This window comes from Anoplopoma fimbria, unplaced genomic scaffold, assembly GCF_027596085.1.
Source record: "Anoplopoma fimbria isolate UVic2021 breed Golden Eagle Sablefish unplaced genomic scaffold, Afim_UVic_2022 Un_contig_7456_pilon_pilon, whole genome shotgun sequence".
Classification (NCBI taxonomy): Eukaryota; Metazoa; Chordata; class Actinopteri; order Perciformes; family Anoplopomatidae; genus Anoplopoma; species Anoplopoma fimbria.
Window position 1 is genome coordinate 25,227 of NW_026551325.1, and position 13,542 is coordinate 38,768.

The following is a 13,542-nucleotide window of genomic DNA, read 5'->3' on the forward strand; positions in this document are numbered from 1 at the left end:
AAAGAATGGCAGCACTCGTATCAAAAAAAAATTGTACCTCGTCCCTTTGGGAGCATTTCGGCTTTCAGCCAAATGAAAAGGGGGAACCAGCCAATTTAGATGTGGCCATCTGTAAAATCTGCCGCAAAACGGTTCAAGTTAAACGTGGAAATACAACTAATTTAAGGGCTCACCTATCAAGCTACCATCCATCTATTGCGGCGCGGATTGCCACACAGGGTAGCGGAGCAGCTCATGTCGGTGCTAGCCGACAGCTTGGAGTCGCCGAAGCCTTTTCTCGAGTCGGCAAGTACAGCAGAGACAGTGACAGACATAAACGCCTAACAGGCGCTGTTACAAGGTATCTAGTTGAGGAGATGGTGCCGTTTTCCACTGTACAGAAACCTTCTTTCAAGTCACTGCTCGAGAAATTTGATAGGCAATATGAGTTGCCAGGAAAAACCTACTTCTCAGAAACTGCTGTGCCTAAAATGTACAATTCAGTAAGAGCATCAGTTCAGAGTGAGCTCAGAAGTGTGGACTTTTTCTCTGCCACCACTGACATGTGGTCAAGTGTGAACATGACTCCTTACATGAGTCTTACTGTTCATTACCTGACCACAGACTGGACTCTAAAATCACGCTGCCTCGAAACAGTGTTTATGCCCCTGAATCACACATCTGACAACATCGCAGAGGCTCTACGCAGCGCATTTGATGAGTGGTCCCTGGATGAGAAGAAGCTGGCGTGCGTAACGACAGATAACGGGGCAAACATCGTGGCAGCAGTGAGACAATTGGGCTGGACGTGGCTGAACTGCTTCGGACACAATCTACACTTGGCAGTGACAAACGCAATGGCAAGCGTTAAAGATCGCACATCGCGAGCAATGGGCCAGTGCCACACCTTAGTGGGTGCGTTCTCCCAGAGCTGGCTGAAGAGGAGGGATCTGGCGAAAGCGCAAGCGGAGCTTCAAACCCCGCAGCACGTACTCATAATGGTAAGCTAGCTTTCAGAAGTTATATTTAATTGTAACCCACTGTAAGTCCACTTAATAACACAATTGGCCTATCATTGAGCCTCCATATTATGATTTGTCAAAATAAACACCTAGTTGAAACGCACTTGCAGCCGACAGGCTATTTTCCCGTCTTGCTGTGATTATTTAGCTTTTTGAGATGCTTAAAAAATATTTTTCTTTTAGAAAAAAATACACTGAAACGAAAAATAATGGTAAATGTTGACTTTTATTTAAAAAATAATAATAAGCTGGTGTTATTTCAGTTCAATAATTATATTACTCCGTCCATGCAGGACTGTCCAACAAGATGGGGCTCCAAACAAAAAATGGTGGACCGAGTCTTGGAGCAAATCCCCGCCATAAAACGAGTTTTGGATGATCGGCGGCATCAGCATCTCATCCCCAGCTGGCAGGACATTGCAGTTTTGGAGTCGGTGAACGCGGCGTTAAAGCCAGCGGCTGATTTTACGGATCTGCTGTCTGGCGAGAACTACGTCACGGTCTCATCAATTAAACCTGTCCTGAAACTCCTCACGGAAGATGTCTTAAAACCATCAGACGAGGACACCACTCTGACCTCAGACATCAAGCGGAAGATGTGCAGTGTTCTCGAGGAGAAGTACAGACCAGCTGCTCTACAAGCAACTTTGGCAAAGTCCTGCTTGCTGGACCCAAGATATCGGGGCAACAATTTTGATGAGTATGCGGAGGAGGAGACAAAGTGCGCGCTGATCAATGAAATGTTGGACACGGAAGACAGAGAGAGCGGTGCCAGTGCGTCAGCTGCTGACCAGCCAGAGTCCTTGGCGCAGACAGCGGTGCCACCACCCACCAAAAAAAGAACGCTCGGAGACCTGCTGAAGTCACGGACAAGCACGTCTGCAACCGTCCCGAAGAGAGCCAGAGCCGACCTGGAGCTCACTCGCTACCTGCAGGAGGAACCCATCGACTCTAATGACAACCCCTGGCATGGTGGTGCAACAACCAGGAGAGATTTCCCTTGCTCTCCAAAGTGGCACGCAAGTACATGTGTATTTGCGCAACAAGCACACCATCCGAGAGGGTTTTCAGTGTCGCTGGAAATGTTGTCACCCCTCTCAGATCCTCTCTCAAACCGCATAAGGTTAACATGCTGGTTTTCCTTGCTCGTAACAAGGACATGACCGAGTTATAAATCATCGCCCTATGTGTGTGTGTGTGTGTGTGTGTGTGAATGTGAAATTGTAGTGCCTGGTTTCTCTTATTTTGTATAGGCTACTTAACTTTAAAAAAAAAAAAACGGGCAATTATTTTATTTATTTATTATTTATTTTATTTTATGCATTTAAACGTTCAGCCTTCTCCTGAATTTAGTTTTTAAGTTCAATCAGGAGAAACAACTTGCATCTGTGCCGTTACCGCCCTTTGATCTGCATTCAATAAATAAGAAGTGTTATAAAATTGCCTCGTCTTTTTTTTAATAACCTTTTTTAAATTAAGCAATAAGCCCCAAGAGGCCGTGCTTTGCGCTGATTTTAGAACAGGTAAGGGGAGTTGTTCGGCACTACACAAAGTAAAGTAATATAAATATAAATTTAGTAACAAACGTACTGTTGGCAAAGTGGTGACGTATTCTCCATGGCAACTGGTTCCACACAAACCTTCAGCTCCGTTGTGTCCGAAAAGTTCGCTGACAAAACTCCGGTTACGGGTGTGTTTTGAATTTAAATGTGCATTATCTCGCTTAAAGCTAGGGTGGGCGATTTTGGAGAAAACAGCCGTTGAGATTCCGTCGCGTGCTCTCTGGCCTCTCCCTGCCACGCTACCTGCTGTAGCTCCTCCCACCGAACGTCAGTTATGCGCGTTCATGTGAATTCAGTTACATTGATAGGAAGACGAAACACCATGTCCGATTCCGAGGTAATTAAACATTAGTGCTGATAGCTACATAAGTACATATATAGCATCAACATCTTACTCACAGACATAACATGTATGTTATCTTAAAATCATTGCAATTGCGCTGGTAGGCCTAAGAAAGGTAGCTGTATCAGCCAAGCAAGATAGCAGACTAATTGCAACTGTAGTTCGTTAGCATAAGCTGCCAGAGCTAGTAACCTGGTCATCAATATATTATATACTGACGTTTTGAAGTCATGAATTGTACTACAATAACGCTAATTTTTTGCATTATAAGAGTGTCCAAGAAGAGAGCCAAGCTGGCTCTGGGGACGATTATGTCCCAGGTCCTAGCAGCACAGGACGTGGGATATGTAGGGTCAGCGGACGTCCTGCTGCTAGAGGCAGGCAGCCTAGGGGCAGAGGCAGGGGCAGAGGAAGGGGACGAGGTCGCGGTCGGAGAGGTCTTGACACGATAGGGCAAGAGGACATGGCCCGTGTGGAAACAATCAGGATTCAACGAATCACAAATGAGCAGGTATGTTTATTTCATGTCATACTTTTAACCAAAAAAATCAGGCGAGCCAATTTTCAGTATAAATGTGTAATAAGTAATTGTACATTTCCTGGCCAGGTTCGAATCAGAAACCTGAACCTAGAAGCTTCCCACCATCTACTGGAGCTGTGTTTGGAACGGGAACCATCCCTCATCTTTGACCTCCTGGCCATGTCCATCCCTCATCCCACATCTGACCCACAACAGCCTGGTCCCAGTGACCCGCAGCAGCCAGCCTGGTGCATTTGCACCAAATGCAAGGAGATGCCTACGGATATAGAGCGGAAATGCTGTGGACAACTCCTGGACTCCTGTGTCTCCATGCTGCCTCACATGGACGCATACATAATGCAGGGGGGGGTTCTGCGGCTGGCCAGGAGGATCTGGAATGATGTCCGTGCTGTGGCTGACCGTCCAGACCCAGGGGAGGACAACAAACAATTTAGGTTTGCCGCCTATAGGCAGTTTGTTGTTTGGCAATACGGAGCACTGGCTCGGGGACACAGGGTCGTCATCCCTAGTTGTTGTGTCTGGAGGATACGGGACAAGTACCCAGACTCTGGTTTTATTTCGAGCTCTCTCCGCCTCCCTTTTAGTAGCTGTCCTTTCAACAAGTGTCTTTCCTCTTTTTTTCGCTGTCTTAGTGGTGTTAGTTGATGGTATCCGGGGAATGGGAAATTTATGGGCCGTTGATGAAGACATGGCTATTCATTTGTTGTCCGCCGTAGTAGTAGTACAAAACTGTCAGACCGCTAGGCTCGTGAACGCTCACGCAGGGACGCACCAACGTCGTTGCCAAGGTGACCGGACAGTCCCACAGCCAATAAGAACGGAGAATCGGAGCCTCGCTCTGATTGGTCAAAGTGTACATGAGCGGTGGCAATTTTTGGGTGCGGCCCACAGAGGCAGGGGAGAGCAAAGTTATGAGCAGATATTCTCAGAGCACTTCACCTACATATAGCTGACTGGCTATTAGGACAGTTTTGCCAAATATTACAGTAAAGAAATTACCCACCCTAGCTTTAAACGGCATTTTAAAAAATTGTGCAATAATATCGCATACCGCGATATTGCGCCCCCTGTTTTCACCGCGGTGAAAATTCCTCAACCGTGACAGCCCTACAGGATACTCAAACGAATTGCTTTGGAGTGAAGAGAGCTTGCCCTTTAACTAAACATCTTCAACATTTTCACGTCAGCACAGGCTACCCCCCAGATATAGTACACGATTTGTTTGAGGGCATTGTCCCATTTGAACTAGCACTGTGTTTGAGCATTCTGATCTCGAAGAAGTTCTTCAGTTTGGATTCTCTTAACACGCGTATACTCAAATTTCCTTATAAGTGGAGTGACAAAAAAAATCGGCCTCACATCATACCACTTGCCTATTCCAGTAGGAAAACGATAGGTGGCAACTCCCATGAAAATTGGTGCCTAATACGTTTCCTTCCATTTCTCATAGGGGACCTTATACCAGAGGGTGAGCTGGCTTGGCAAGTGATACTAGACCTGAAGGAAATCGTAGAGTTTGTTGTGGCACCTGTTCACACGCACGAGACCATTGTGTACCTTGATGTCAAAGTGTCTGAGCACAGACACAGGTTGCTTGAGCTTATCCCAGGTGTGACGCTGAAACCTAAACACCATTATATCGAGCATTACTCACACTTGATCAGGTGCTTTGGGCCTCTTGTGGGTGTATGGACTATAAGGTTTGAGGCCAAACACAGTTTTTTTAAACAAGTAGCTCGACACACAAATAATTTCAGGAATATTGCACTTACTCTGGCAAGCAAACACCAGCAATTGATCAGTTATCACTTGCATTCATCCAGTCTCAGTGCATCAAATGAAAAAATGGTTCACATACTCCCTCTTAAACAGGCGCATCAAGCAGTTTAAGTATAAAGGATCTGAAGCGCTCACAAAGCCATGTGCTGTCAAACCTGACGGAGCAAAGTTATCAGGGCAAGCCGTTCAAAACTGGAACCTTTTGAGATTGCTACCAGTTTTGATTGGTGACAAAGTTCAAAACCATCAGGATGAAGTATGGCAGTTAGCTCTCCAGTTAAAAGACATTGCAGATCTTATTTGTGCTCAGAAAATTTCCTTGTCGCAGATAGCATATGTTGACATTTTGATCCAAGAATATTTGGAGATGAGAAAGCTGTTGTTTCCTGAAATTCAACTAAAACCCAAGCACCACTATTTGCGCCATTATTCAGCACTGTTGTTGAAATTTGGTCCATTGATGAGGTTATGGACCCTTAGGTTTGAAAGTAAACACAGTTATTTCAAAAGATGTGCCAGACACTTGAAAAATTTCAAAAACATTTGTCAAACTTTGTCAGAGCGTCATCAGATGTATCAGGCATATCTTTTAGCTGGGCAAGAATGCGGTACACTACTGCAAGTGAAGGAGAGCTGTGCGTTTTATCCCAACCTCTACAGTGACACTATCAAACATGCAGTCAGGGAGTTAGCCTTTTCAGAAAACGATACCAAAGTTACCACAGACATTCAGTATAAGGGCACTGCATATAAAAAAGGACAGTTTCTTGTGTACAGAAATGATGAGTATATGGACTTTGGTGAACTTCTACTCATCTTGATTCAAAATGACACATCTGTGTATATTTTGATGGATATCCACAAAGGCACCTTCCTCTCAGAATACCATCTGTATTCTGTGACAAAGGACAGTCTTGGGTTACAGTGTATCAACATTGATGACCTGCCCGATTTCTATCCTTTGGTATCCTACATTCTGGATGGATACCAAGTCATTCCACTAAAACACAGTATTGTGGAAAAATAAAGTCCAATTAAAGCGGACTTACTTCTCATTGTAAATAGTTTGACATTAATATAAGTGTTGGCTGATGCATGTCCCTGCTCTGTTAAAGGTTCACTAAGCAGAATAGTCAGTTTAGCTAACTTCCTGTCACTGACTGCAGTTAGCAGTCCCCTCCCTCGTCAGTGTTTCCCCCACGTTCACACAGCAGCGGCGCGCCGCCGCTGCTGAATTTTCTCCGCCGCTGCAATAAAAATCCTTCTCCTAATTTTTTTTATTTTTTTTTACGTAGCTCCTTTTAGAAAATATACAGCGCGTAACGTCAATTGCGCAGCACGCGGCACATCGTCACGTAACCAACATCAAAGAAGAAAAATACATTCATTCTAGCAGTAGCGAGTGAAGCGGAAGATCGAAGAAAGAAGGAAAGAGAGAGAGAGAGAGAGAGAGACAGACAGAGAGAGAGAGAGAGAGAAAGTAAGTTGCTAAAATGTGTCGCTTCATGACCACCAGTGTTAAAAACCCTCTGAGCCCAATCATTTTATTGTATCTATAAATCGCAACCTCCGTGCCGTTTTTCCTCTAGTATTGTGTGTGTGTGTGTGTGTGTGTGTAGGCCTATGTGTGTGTGCGTGTTGTCGCTCTTTTTGGGATCACCGGCTCCGATCTTGCGGCGATGTGAAAGGGGCACCATGCGGTTGGTGTGGTTGGTGTGGTCGGTTGGTGTTATCCGCGTTATCCAACGCGTTTACTCGCGTTGGATAACGCGAGTACGCGCCAAACCTGACGCTTGATCATTGTGTGGTGGTTCAACGCGTCAACGCGCCAACGCAGCTAGATGAGTCCATGTCCATGCAAGTGAACGGAGCGTTCCCTCTTCGTCATAACTATCAAACCAAACATCCTTCACATTCACCGAGCGAACATTATGAAAGTAAAATGCACATTTCTCGCTAAAAATGTTTCCATAAACGCATTTAATGGCGTAACTATGGTACTATTTCCACCCAGAATAAAGAAAGATGTCGGCAGTATGCTTCTGTCCAAGCTCACTACTCTCTGCCAGTGACGTCTGGGAAAGCGGAGACGTTTGCAGTGACGTCATGACGTTGCTCACGCCGGCTCCATGGCTGGCTCTGGCCGGTGTGAAACCAACTGGTTCTTAACTGGGATAAGGCTGGAACCTGTTTGGAACTGGCCCTAGCACCAGCCCGGAACTGGCTCTTGGTTCTTTTTGGTGTGAAAGCAGCATGATGCTGCTTTCACACCAAAAAGAACCAAAAAGAATCATAGCCTTTACAGGAGCTTATATCCAGTCAGGAATTTATAGCCTAGGTATTTTCTGGAACTTTGAAAAATGAATCCATACTGTTAGATCCGATGTTGTTCTTTATTGCCATATAAAATCCGTTTTCATCGCGTATTTTAGTTAGGGATTTATGCTAATCGCCTGTAAGCATGTGGTCATCAGCATAAATGCAGGGAAAAAACCTAAGGACTTCTTAAAAGATCATGAATAGTTTCTATTATGTATAACTTATATTTATTTTATAATTTTCTCATCACTTTTTGACTCCCAAGACTAAGAAGAAGTGTTTTAAGCAATAATAAGCTTAATCAATTTGCCTTTTTTTGTGTCATATCAATAAATAATTGTGAGATATTTATTTGCTTCTTTTTTTTTTTTTTTACTGTCTAATTGATAATTTCCTACATTCAAACGACATCACTGCAGCACACATATTCTGATAGTCCAGGTTGTGACCCAAATAAATGATAGCTTGACAGCTATGCATTATAAGGGTGATGAATGCAATCTTAATAAGAGAATAAATCCAGGCGAACCAAAACATCTCAAAAATGGCTTAGGGCTCAGAGGTTAAAAGGCTGGTACAAGCTCTTAAGGGATGCACTGTGCACAATGTATATATGTAACATAGTTAAATAATATATATTACATTTGCAGATGAGTCTAAAAAGCTGGGTGATTAGAAAAAGAAAGGCAGACGGGGACAATGGAGGAGCTGAGGTTAGTAAAGCAAATCAGGGAAGCAAACTTTCAAGCTAATGAGAATTGTATTTTGGATTTGAATGCATAATGCAAGGTGATATTATTTGAACATTACAAATACATGTATATAGGGTAATTTGAAGGAATCAAATAAGATGTTCTAGCATTTCTTACTTGTTGTTTAAGTGCTCAAGTTTATAAAATACAGGTAGACCAAGTAAGGGAGGAAAGAGAAGTGAGAGAGAAGCAAGGAGAACAAGAGAGAGAGGGTGCAGTGGTAGATCCTGAACAAGGAGAGGGACAAGGAGAGGAGCAGGGAGAGGAGCAAGGAGAAGAACGAGAGGAGCAAGGGGCATCCGCAGCACAATCTAAAACCCGCCACAGGCTGTCTGGGTGGGACCCTAACTGGGTTGATATCCCCAGGTTCAAGCCTTGGTTGTACTACATCCATGGTCATGGTGAGTATTTAACATTATAAATTACCTTAGTGAGCAACCATCTTCTTTTTGGAAAAAAAATGAAATATTTAAAGTCTTGTTACTTGCAGGAATGTTTTGTCGCTTGTGTCGTCAACACAAGAAAGCACCCAAAAGAGGTGTGGCCAAGAGACCATTTATTGAAAATGGGTGTGAACTTTATCGTGTTGACTACCTGGACAAACACCGTTCAACCCAACATCACCAGGACAGTGAGAAATCTCACTCTGCATTGATGCAAGGTAACATTTTGCATATATGGTCTGTAAATAGACCAAAACAGGTAACCAGCATACTTGCATATAAGCTGTATTTTTATCTATTTTTCTTATTTTTATGTTTTGTTTCCATAGGATCAAGCTCAGTTTTGGCTGCCCTCGAACCGATGGTGGTGATGGAGCATGAGGCTGTGATTGGAGGTTTTAAGTGCCTCTATCACCTCACAAAGAGGGAGCAGGCACACCACACAAATTACCCTGCTCTCCTTGAACTCGCAGAGCTACTGGGGTGTGATTCCCTCCATAGACTCCAAATGGTCCAAAACTCTGCTGCCCGCCTCCTCACCCACACCCGGTCCCGTGAACACATCACTCCCGTTCTCCACTCTCTCCACTGGCTCCCCATCAAGCAGCGCATCAACTTCAAAATACTCCTCCTCACCTTCAAAGCTCTTCACCACCTAGCCCCCCTACCTGTCTGACCTCCTCCTCCCCCACCGCCCCTCCCGAGCCACCCGTTCGGATTGGAGGCCCTCCACTCTCACCCTGACTACACCAACATCCCGATTAAAAACTTTTGGTTAGACAGAGCATTCTCACGCACAGCACCCCGACTCTGGAATTCCCTCCCCCAATCTGTTCGCCACTCTCCCTCACTCACAACATTCAAGTCCCGCCTCAAAACATACCTCTTCACCCAAGCCTATGATCTTCCCTATCCCTAGCCACCATTACCCAACTGCCTACACTTCTACCCCCTGTTACATCTCAATAACTCTGTTTTTTCTGCCTGTGCTGTGTATGCTTGTGTTGTCCCCCTGTCTGTAGGTCCCCCCCTTCTTTGCCTGTAAATGTAAATGTGTCCTGCTTGTACTGTCCCCTGTCTGTAATTACCCCCCCCTCTATGACTTTGTAATCTGCGACTTTGGGTATCTGAAAAGCGCAATATAAAATAAAGATATTATTATTATTATTACTTCAAAAAGCTAAAGGTAAATGCCATACTTTTAGTATATATTTTTTCTTTTCATTCAACATTAACCATATCTGTTTCATTTTTATCTTCTTAAGATTGGGAAATATGCAAATTATACAAGCCATCGAATCATTGATGAGATGCTAGAAATAATCAACTGTGGTGGAAGAGCCTATTCTGGAGGAGATCCGAGCATCTGTGGCCATCGGATTGGAGGTGGATGAAACCACAGATGTCGCCATAAATCGTCAACTTGATCTGCATGTTAGGCAAGTTTGTTCGATAAAAGTACAAATTATTTAATTAAATATATGTAAAAGGTGACACGTTTGAATTGATTTTGTCATCTGTCTTTATCAGATACACTGATAAGGAAGGGCAGCTGTTTAGCCAGTTCTTGGACCTGATCAGTATCCCTGATGGCAAAGCTAACACAGTTGTTGCAGCCATCAGGGATGTTCTGAGAAAAAGGACATTCCTACATCCAAATTGTATGGGTTAGGTACAGATGGAGCTGCTGTCATGACTGGTATGCATATTGAGCTGATTCATTAGTATACAATTATCCCAAAAAATTACATTTTACAAAGTAAATGGTTTCGACTTGATGCAGGGAGACAAAATGGAGTGGCCAAGCAGCTTCAGGACAACTTCCCTGGCTGGTGTCTGTTGCCTGTGCGGCACATCGGCTTGCCCTGTCCTGTAAGGATGCCTCCTCAAATGTGCCTTACATGGCAACCTTCAGGGACCACCTGCAGCAGCTCCACCTCTATTTTCGCAACAGTGCGAACAGAACATCTGTTCTGAAAGCAGCAGCACAGACCCTGGGCCTGGCAGACCTAAAAGTGAAGGCAAGTTATGCAGAAAGAAAAGCAAAAAAACAAAAAATGGGTTTTATGCTTTCATCTCATGAAAAAATAATATTTTTCAGGAGGTGAAGGACACACGTTGGCTGTCACAGCACTCTGCCATAATGAGCCTGCAACGCAACCTTGGTGCAGTTCTGTCTGCCTTGGCGGAAGAGTCAGAAGTCAACCGTTGCCCACTAGCCAAGGGGCTATACTCCTTCCTGGCAACATATAGATTTGTGGCTGCAGTCTACCTGCAGGCAGATGTACTCCCTCACCTGGCCTGCCTTTCCAAATTGTTCCAGAAGGAAAATGTAAATTTTCTGGCTTTGAAACACCAGGTGAGATTTTATTTGAAATGCTAGAGGCTCTTACTTTCGGCTGCTTTTACAATAAATGTATAATCCCTGTTCAATTAGGTTCCTGTGACGATTGCCATTTTGAGAACCATAAGGGATGCGGGAGACCATCAGCCTCCTGGATCATTTCTCTCACGGCTACACCAAGACCTTGATAACCCTACAGGGTTATCAAGTTTTGGTGTAGTCCATGAGGAGGAGAGGAACCGGAGACACAGAGGCTCCTTAGAGGAGCACAGCCGAGAGCAACTCTGGGTCCGATTTAAAATCAGGTACAACAAGTCTTGCAATTGCTATTAAATGCTCTATATTAAGAAAAACTAACAAATATGTTTTTATTTTATTATTATGTTTAGGTGATGGAACCTTATCTCGATGCGCTTGTTGAGAGTTTGGAGAGGCGTTTTGGGAGTCTAGACCTGCTAGGAGCATTCCATGTTCTTGGGCCTCAGGCTGCCAAGGAGGACGAGGCTGTCTGTGTGAGGAATCTAAAACTCCTGTCAAATAAATTTCTGACAGGAGACCAGGTGATCCAAGAGTGGACCTCTTTCAGGCAACATATCCTGATAGGAGCATTCCAGGTATGAACATAACAAATTTTCAGTAGGTTTGACAGGTTTTGTAGCTTAATTAATGCTCATTTTGTTTCAGGGCATGGACCAGCAGCAGATAATGACGCGACTGGCGTCACAGATTGACGAGTGGGGTCAGCTTTATCCTGGACTCAATAAACTGGCTGCCATTGGTCTCACAATTCCAGTCTCAAGTGTCAACTGTGAGCGTGACTTTTCAACACTGAACAGGGTAATACACCAGATTATTATTATTATTATTAACAATGATTTAGTTATTGCCTAACTTCCACCCACTTATGGTTTACTATTTGTTGTATTGTAGGTGAAGACTGACCTGAGAAACAGGCTACAGGGAGAGCATCTGGCGACTTGTTTGAGAGTCAGCATCAATGGCCCCCCCACCACCAAATTCCCCTACAGAAGAGCCCTGGAGCTCTTCTTTAAAAAGCCCAGGAGAATTAAATGCTCCCAGGCTGGATGTAGCCTTTGTGGATGAGCAAAAACTTCACAGTTCTCCGTCTGTTGTCTTCTTTGTCCTCATCCTCCTGTCGCTCTCTTGTCCTCTTCCCCTGACTCTCACTGTCTCACAAAGGAGCTGAGCTCACCTGAGGTCTATTTGTAGTGCTAAGGCTCACACTGATTGGTATTCAATTAGCTTTATTTTTTATTTTTCATGTGTGTGAGTCTGTGTTCTTTTCAAATTTTAGTTAGGTTTATAATTTAAAAAGATGTGTTTTGCCCATTGTTGCAGGAGATTTCATTTTTGAACAAAGTGTCTTATGTAAAAAACAGTTAGTGTTTAAGCATTAGGCAAAAATCTGTAAATAAATTGTGCAAATTATATTTGCATTTTTTGTTTAAATATTACTATACAAAAACATAAAAATCTGTAAATGAAGACACAAAAGGCAAAGTTACAACACCAATAATCCCATCTACAGTAATACACAGGACTGTTTGAATAGGATTTAAGTGCATATTCTCCTCTCAAAGTGCACCAGATTCATGCATTCCAATGTAAAGGGTCAAGCAGCGAGTTATCTAGCATCATTTCAGATCCATAAGTGTGATAAAACATAATAAAAACCATCAATACAGGCATTGGGATCCCCGAAAAGTTGATTTGCCGATTACATGCAGAGCGAGTGACTGAGAGATCGGCTTTATGAAACGTGCACAAATATAAATGATCACTGTATTAATAAAGAGCGATTTAACACTTATATTAGCATCAATAAATAGCTTACTTCACCTTTTAAGTGTATAAACTGTATATAATCTTTTCTGTTCTGTTTGAAGGTGGCATTTGTTCTTCAGTGCAAATATGTGTGACGCAGAGCGAACCTTCCTAGATGTCGCCATCACTGAATTCCTACCAGAACTTCCAGCAGTAATCAAAACCATCCTGGAAGAGCACTTGCAGTCCCTTGGTGTGGAGATGGCTGATGATCTACGTGCGTAACGGAGGCTGATTTGATGACAGCGTTAAGACCTGTACAAGCCAGAAAGCTTCTTTCTGCTTGGAAACGGAAATGTAAAACCACAACACACAACTAATCAAAAACAAAAACAGACATTTTGTAATATTGTACAGTGTGTCATGATATTATTTTTTGGTAATTTACAGACCAGACTCCCGAGAACAGCTCACCATCATCTGAGGCAGCCTCATCTACCCAATTGCTGTCATATCCATAGATATATATAGAACACTAGATACGCCACGCCCTCTCAGCCGCGGCACACGGAGCCGCCATCTTGTGTGGGTCTTGAGTAAGTATTCTCACACTGTCAGACAGCCAAAGATACATATGGTCACAGCTAATTTCTCAGCTCAAAAAAAATGCCAG

At 43.6% G+C, this 13,542-nt stretch overlaps 2 protein-coding genes across 2 annotated transcripts; both read left to right on the top strand.

The window, feature by feature from the left end:
* Positions 1-355: 355 nt before the first annotated feature.
* Positions 356-3,358, top strand: LOC129115404 (E3 SUMO-protein ligase ZBED1-like). Its single transcript, XM_054626925.1, has 3 exons — positions 356-980; positions 1,295-2,024; positions 3,180-3,358. Exons 1-3 carry the CDS (start codon positions 357-359, stop codon positions 3,356-3,358), a joined length of 1,533 nt encoding a protein of 510 aa, XP_054482900.1. The 5' UTR covers position 356.
* Positions 3,359-10,641: 7,283 nt separating this feature from the next.
* On the top strand, positions 10,642-12,541 carry LOC129115405 (uncharacterized). The gene is made up of 5 exons (XM_054626926.1): positions 10,642-10,761; positions 11,178-11,372; positions 11,474-11,698; positions 11,769-11,921; positions 12,015-12,541. The coding sequence occupies exons 1-5, from the start codon at positions 10,642-10,644 to the stop codon at positions 12,186-12,188; spliced, it is 867 nt and encodes a 288-aa protein (XP_054482901.1). The 3' UTR covers positions 12,189-12,541.
* The last annotated feature ends 1,001 nt before the right edge of the window (positions 12,542-13,542 follow it).

What these genes read in the sequence shown, in the direction of transcription:
- LOC129115405 (XM_054626926.1), top strand. Translation starts at nt 10,642, where the DNA reads ATGGCAACCTTCAGGGACCACCTGCAGCAGCTCCACCTCTATTTTCGC. An exon ending in TCCTGATAGGAGCATTCCAG is followed by an intron (nt 11,699 to 11,768) that starts GTATGAACATAA and finishes ATTTTGTTTCAG; the next exon opens with GGCATGGACCAGCAGCAGAT. An exon ending in ACTTTTCAACACTGAACAGG is followed by an intron (nt 11,922 to 12,014) that starts GTAATACACCAG and finishes GTTGTATTGTAG; the next exon opens with GTGAAGACTGACCTGAGAAA.
- LOC129115404 (XM_054626925.1), top strand. Translation starts at nt 357, where the DNA reads ATGGTGCCGTTTTCCACTGTACAGAAACCTTCTTTCAAGTCACTGCTC. An exon ending in CGCAGCACGTACTCATAATG is followed by an intron (nt 981 to 1,294) that starts GTAAGCTAGCTT and finishes CCGTCCATGCAG; the next exon opens with GACTGTCCAACAAGATGGGG. An exon ending in CTCTCCAAAGTGGCACGCAA is followed by an intron (nt 2,025 to 3,179) that starts GTACATGTGTAT and finishes GCATTATAAGAG; the next exon opens with TGTCCAAGAAGAGAGCCAAG.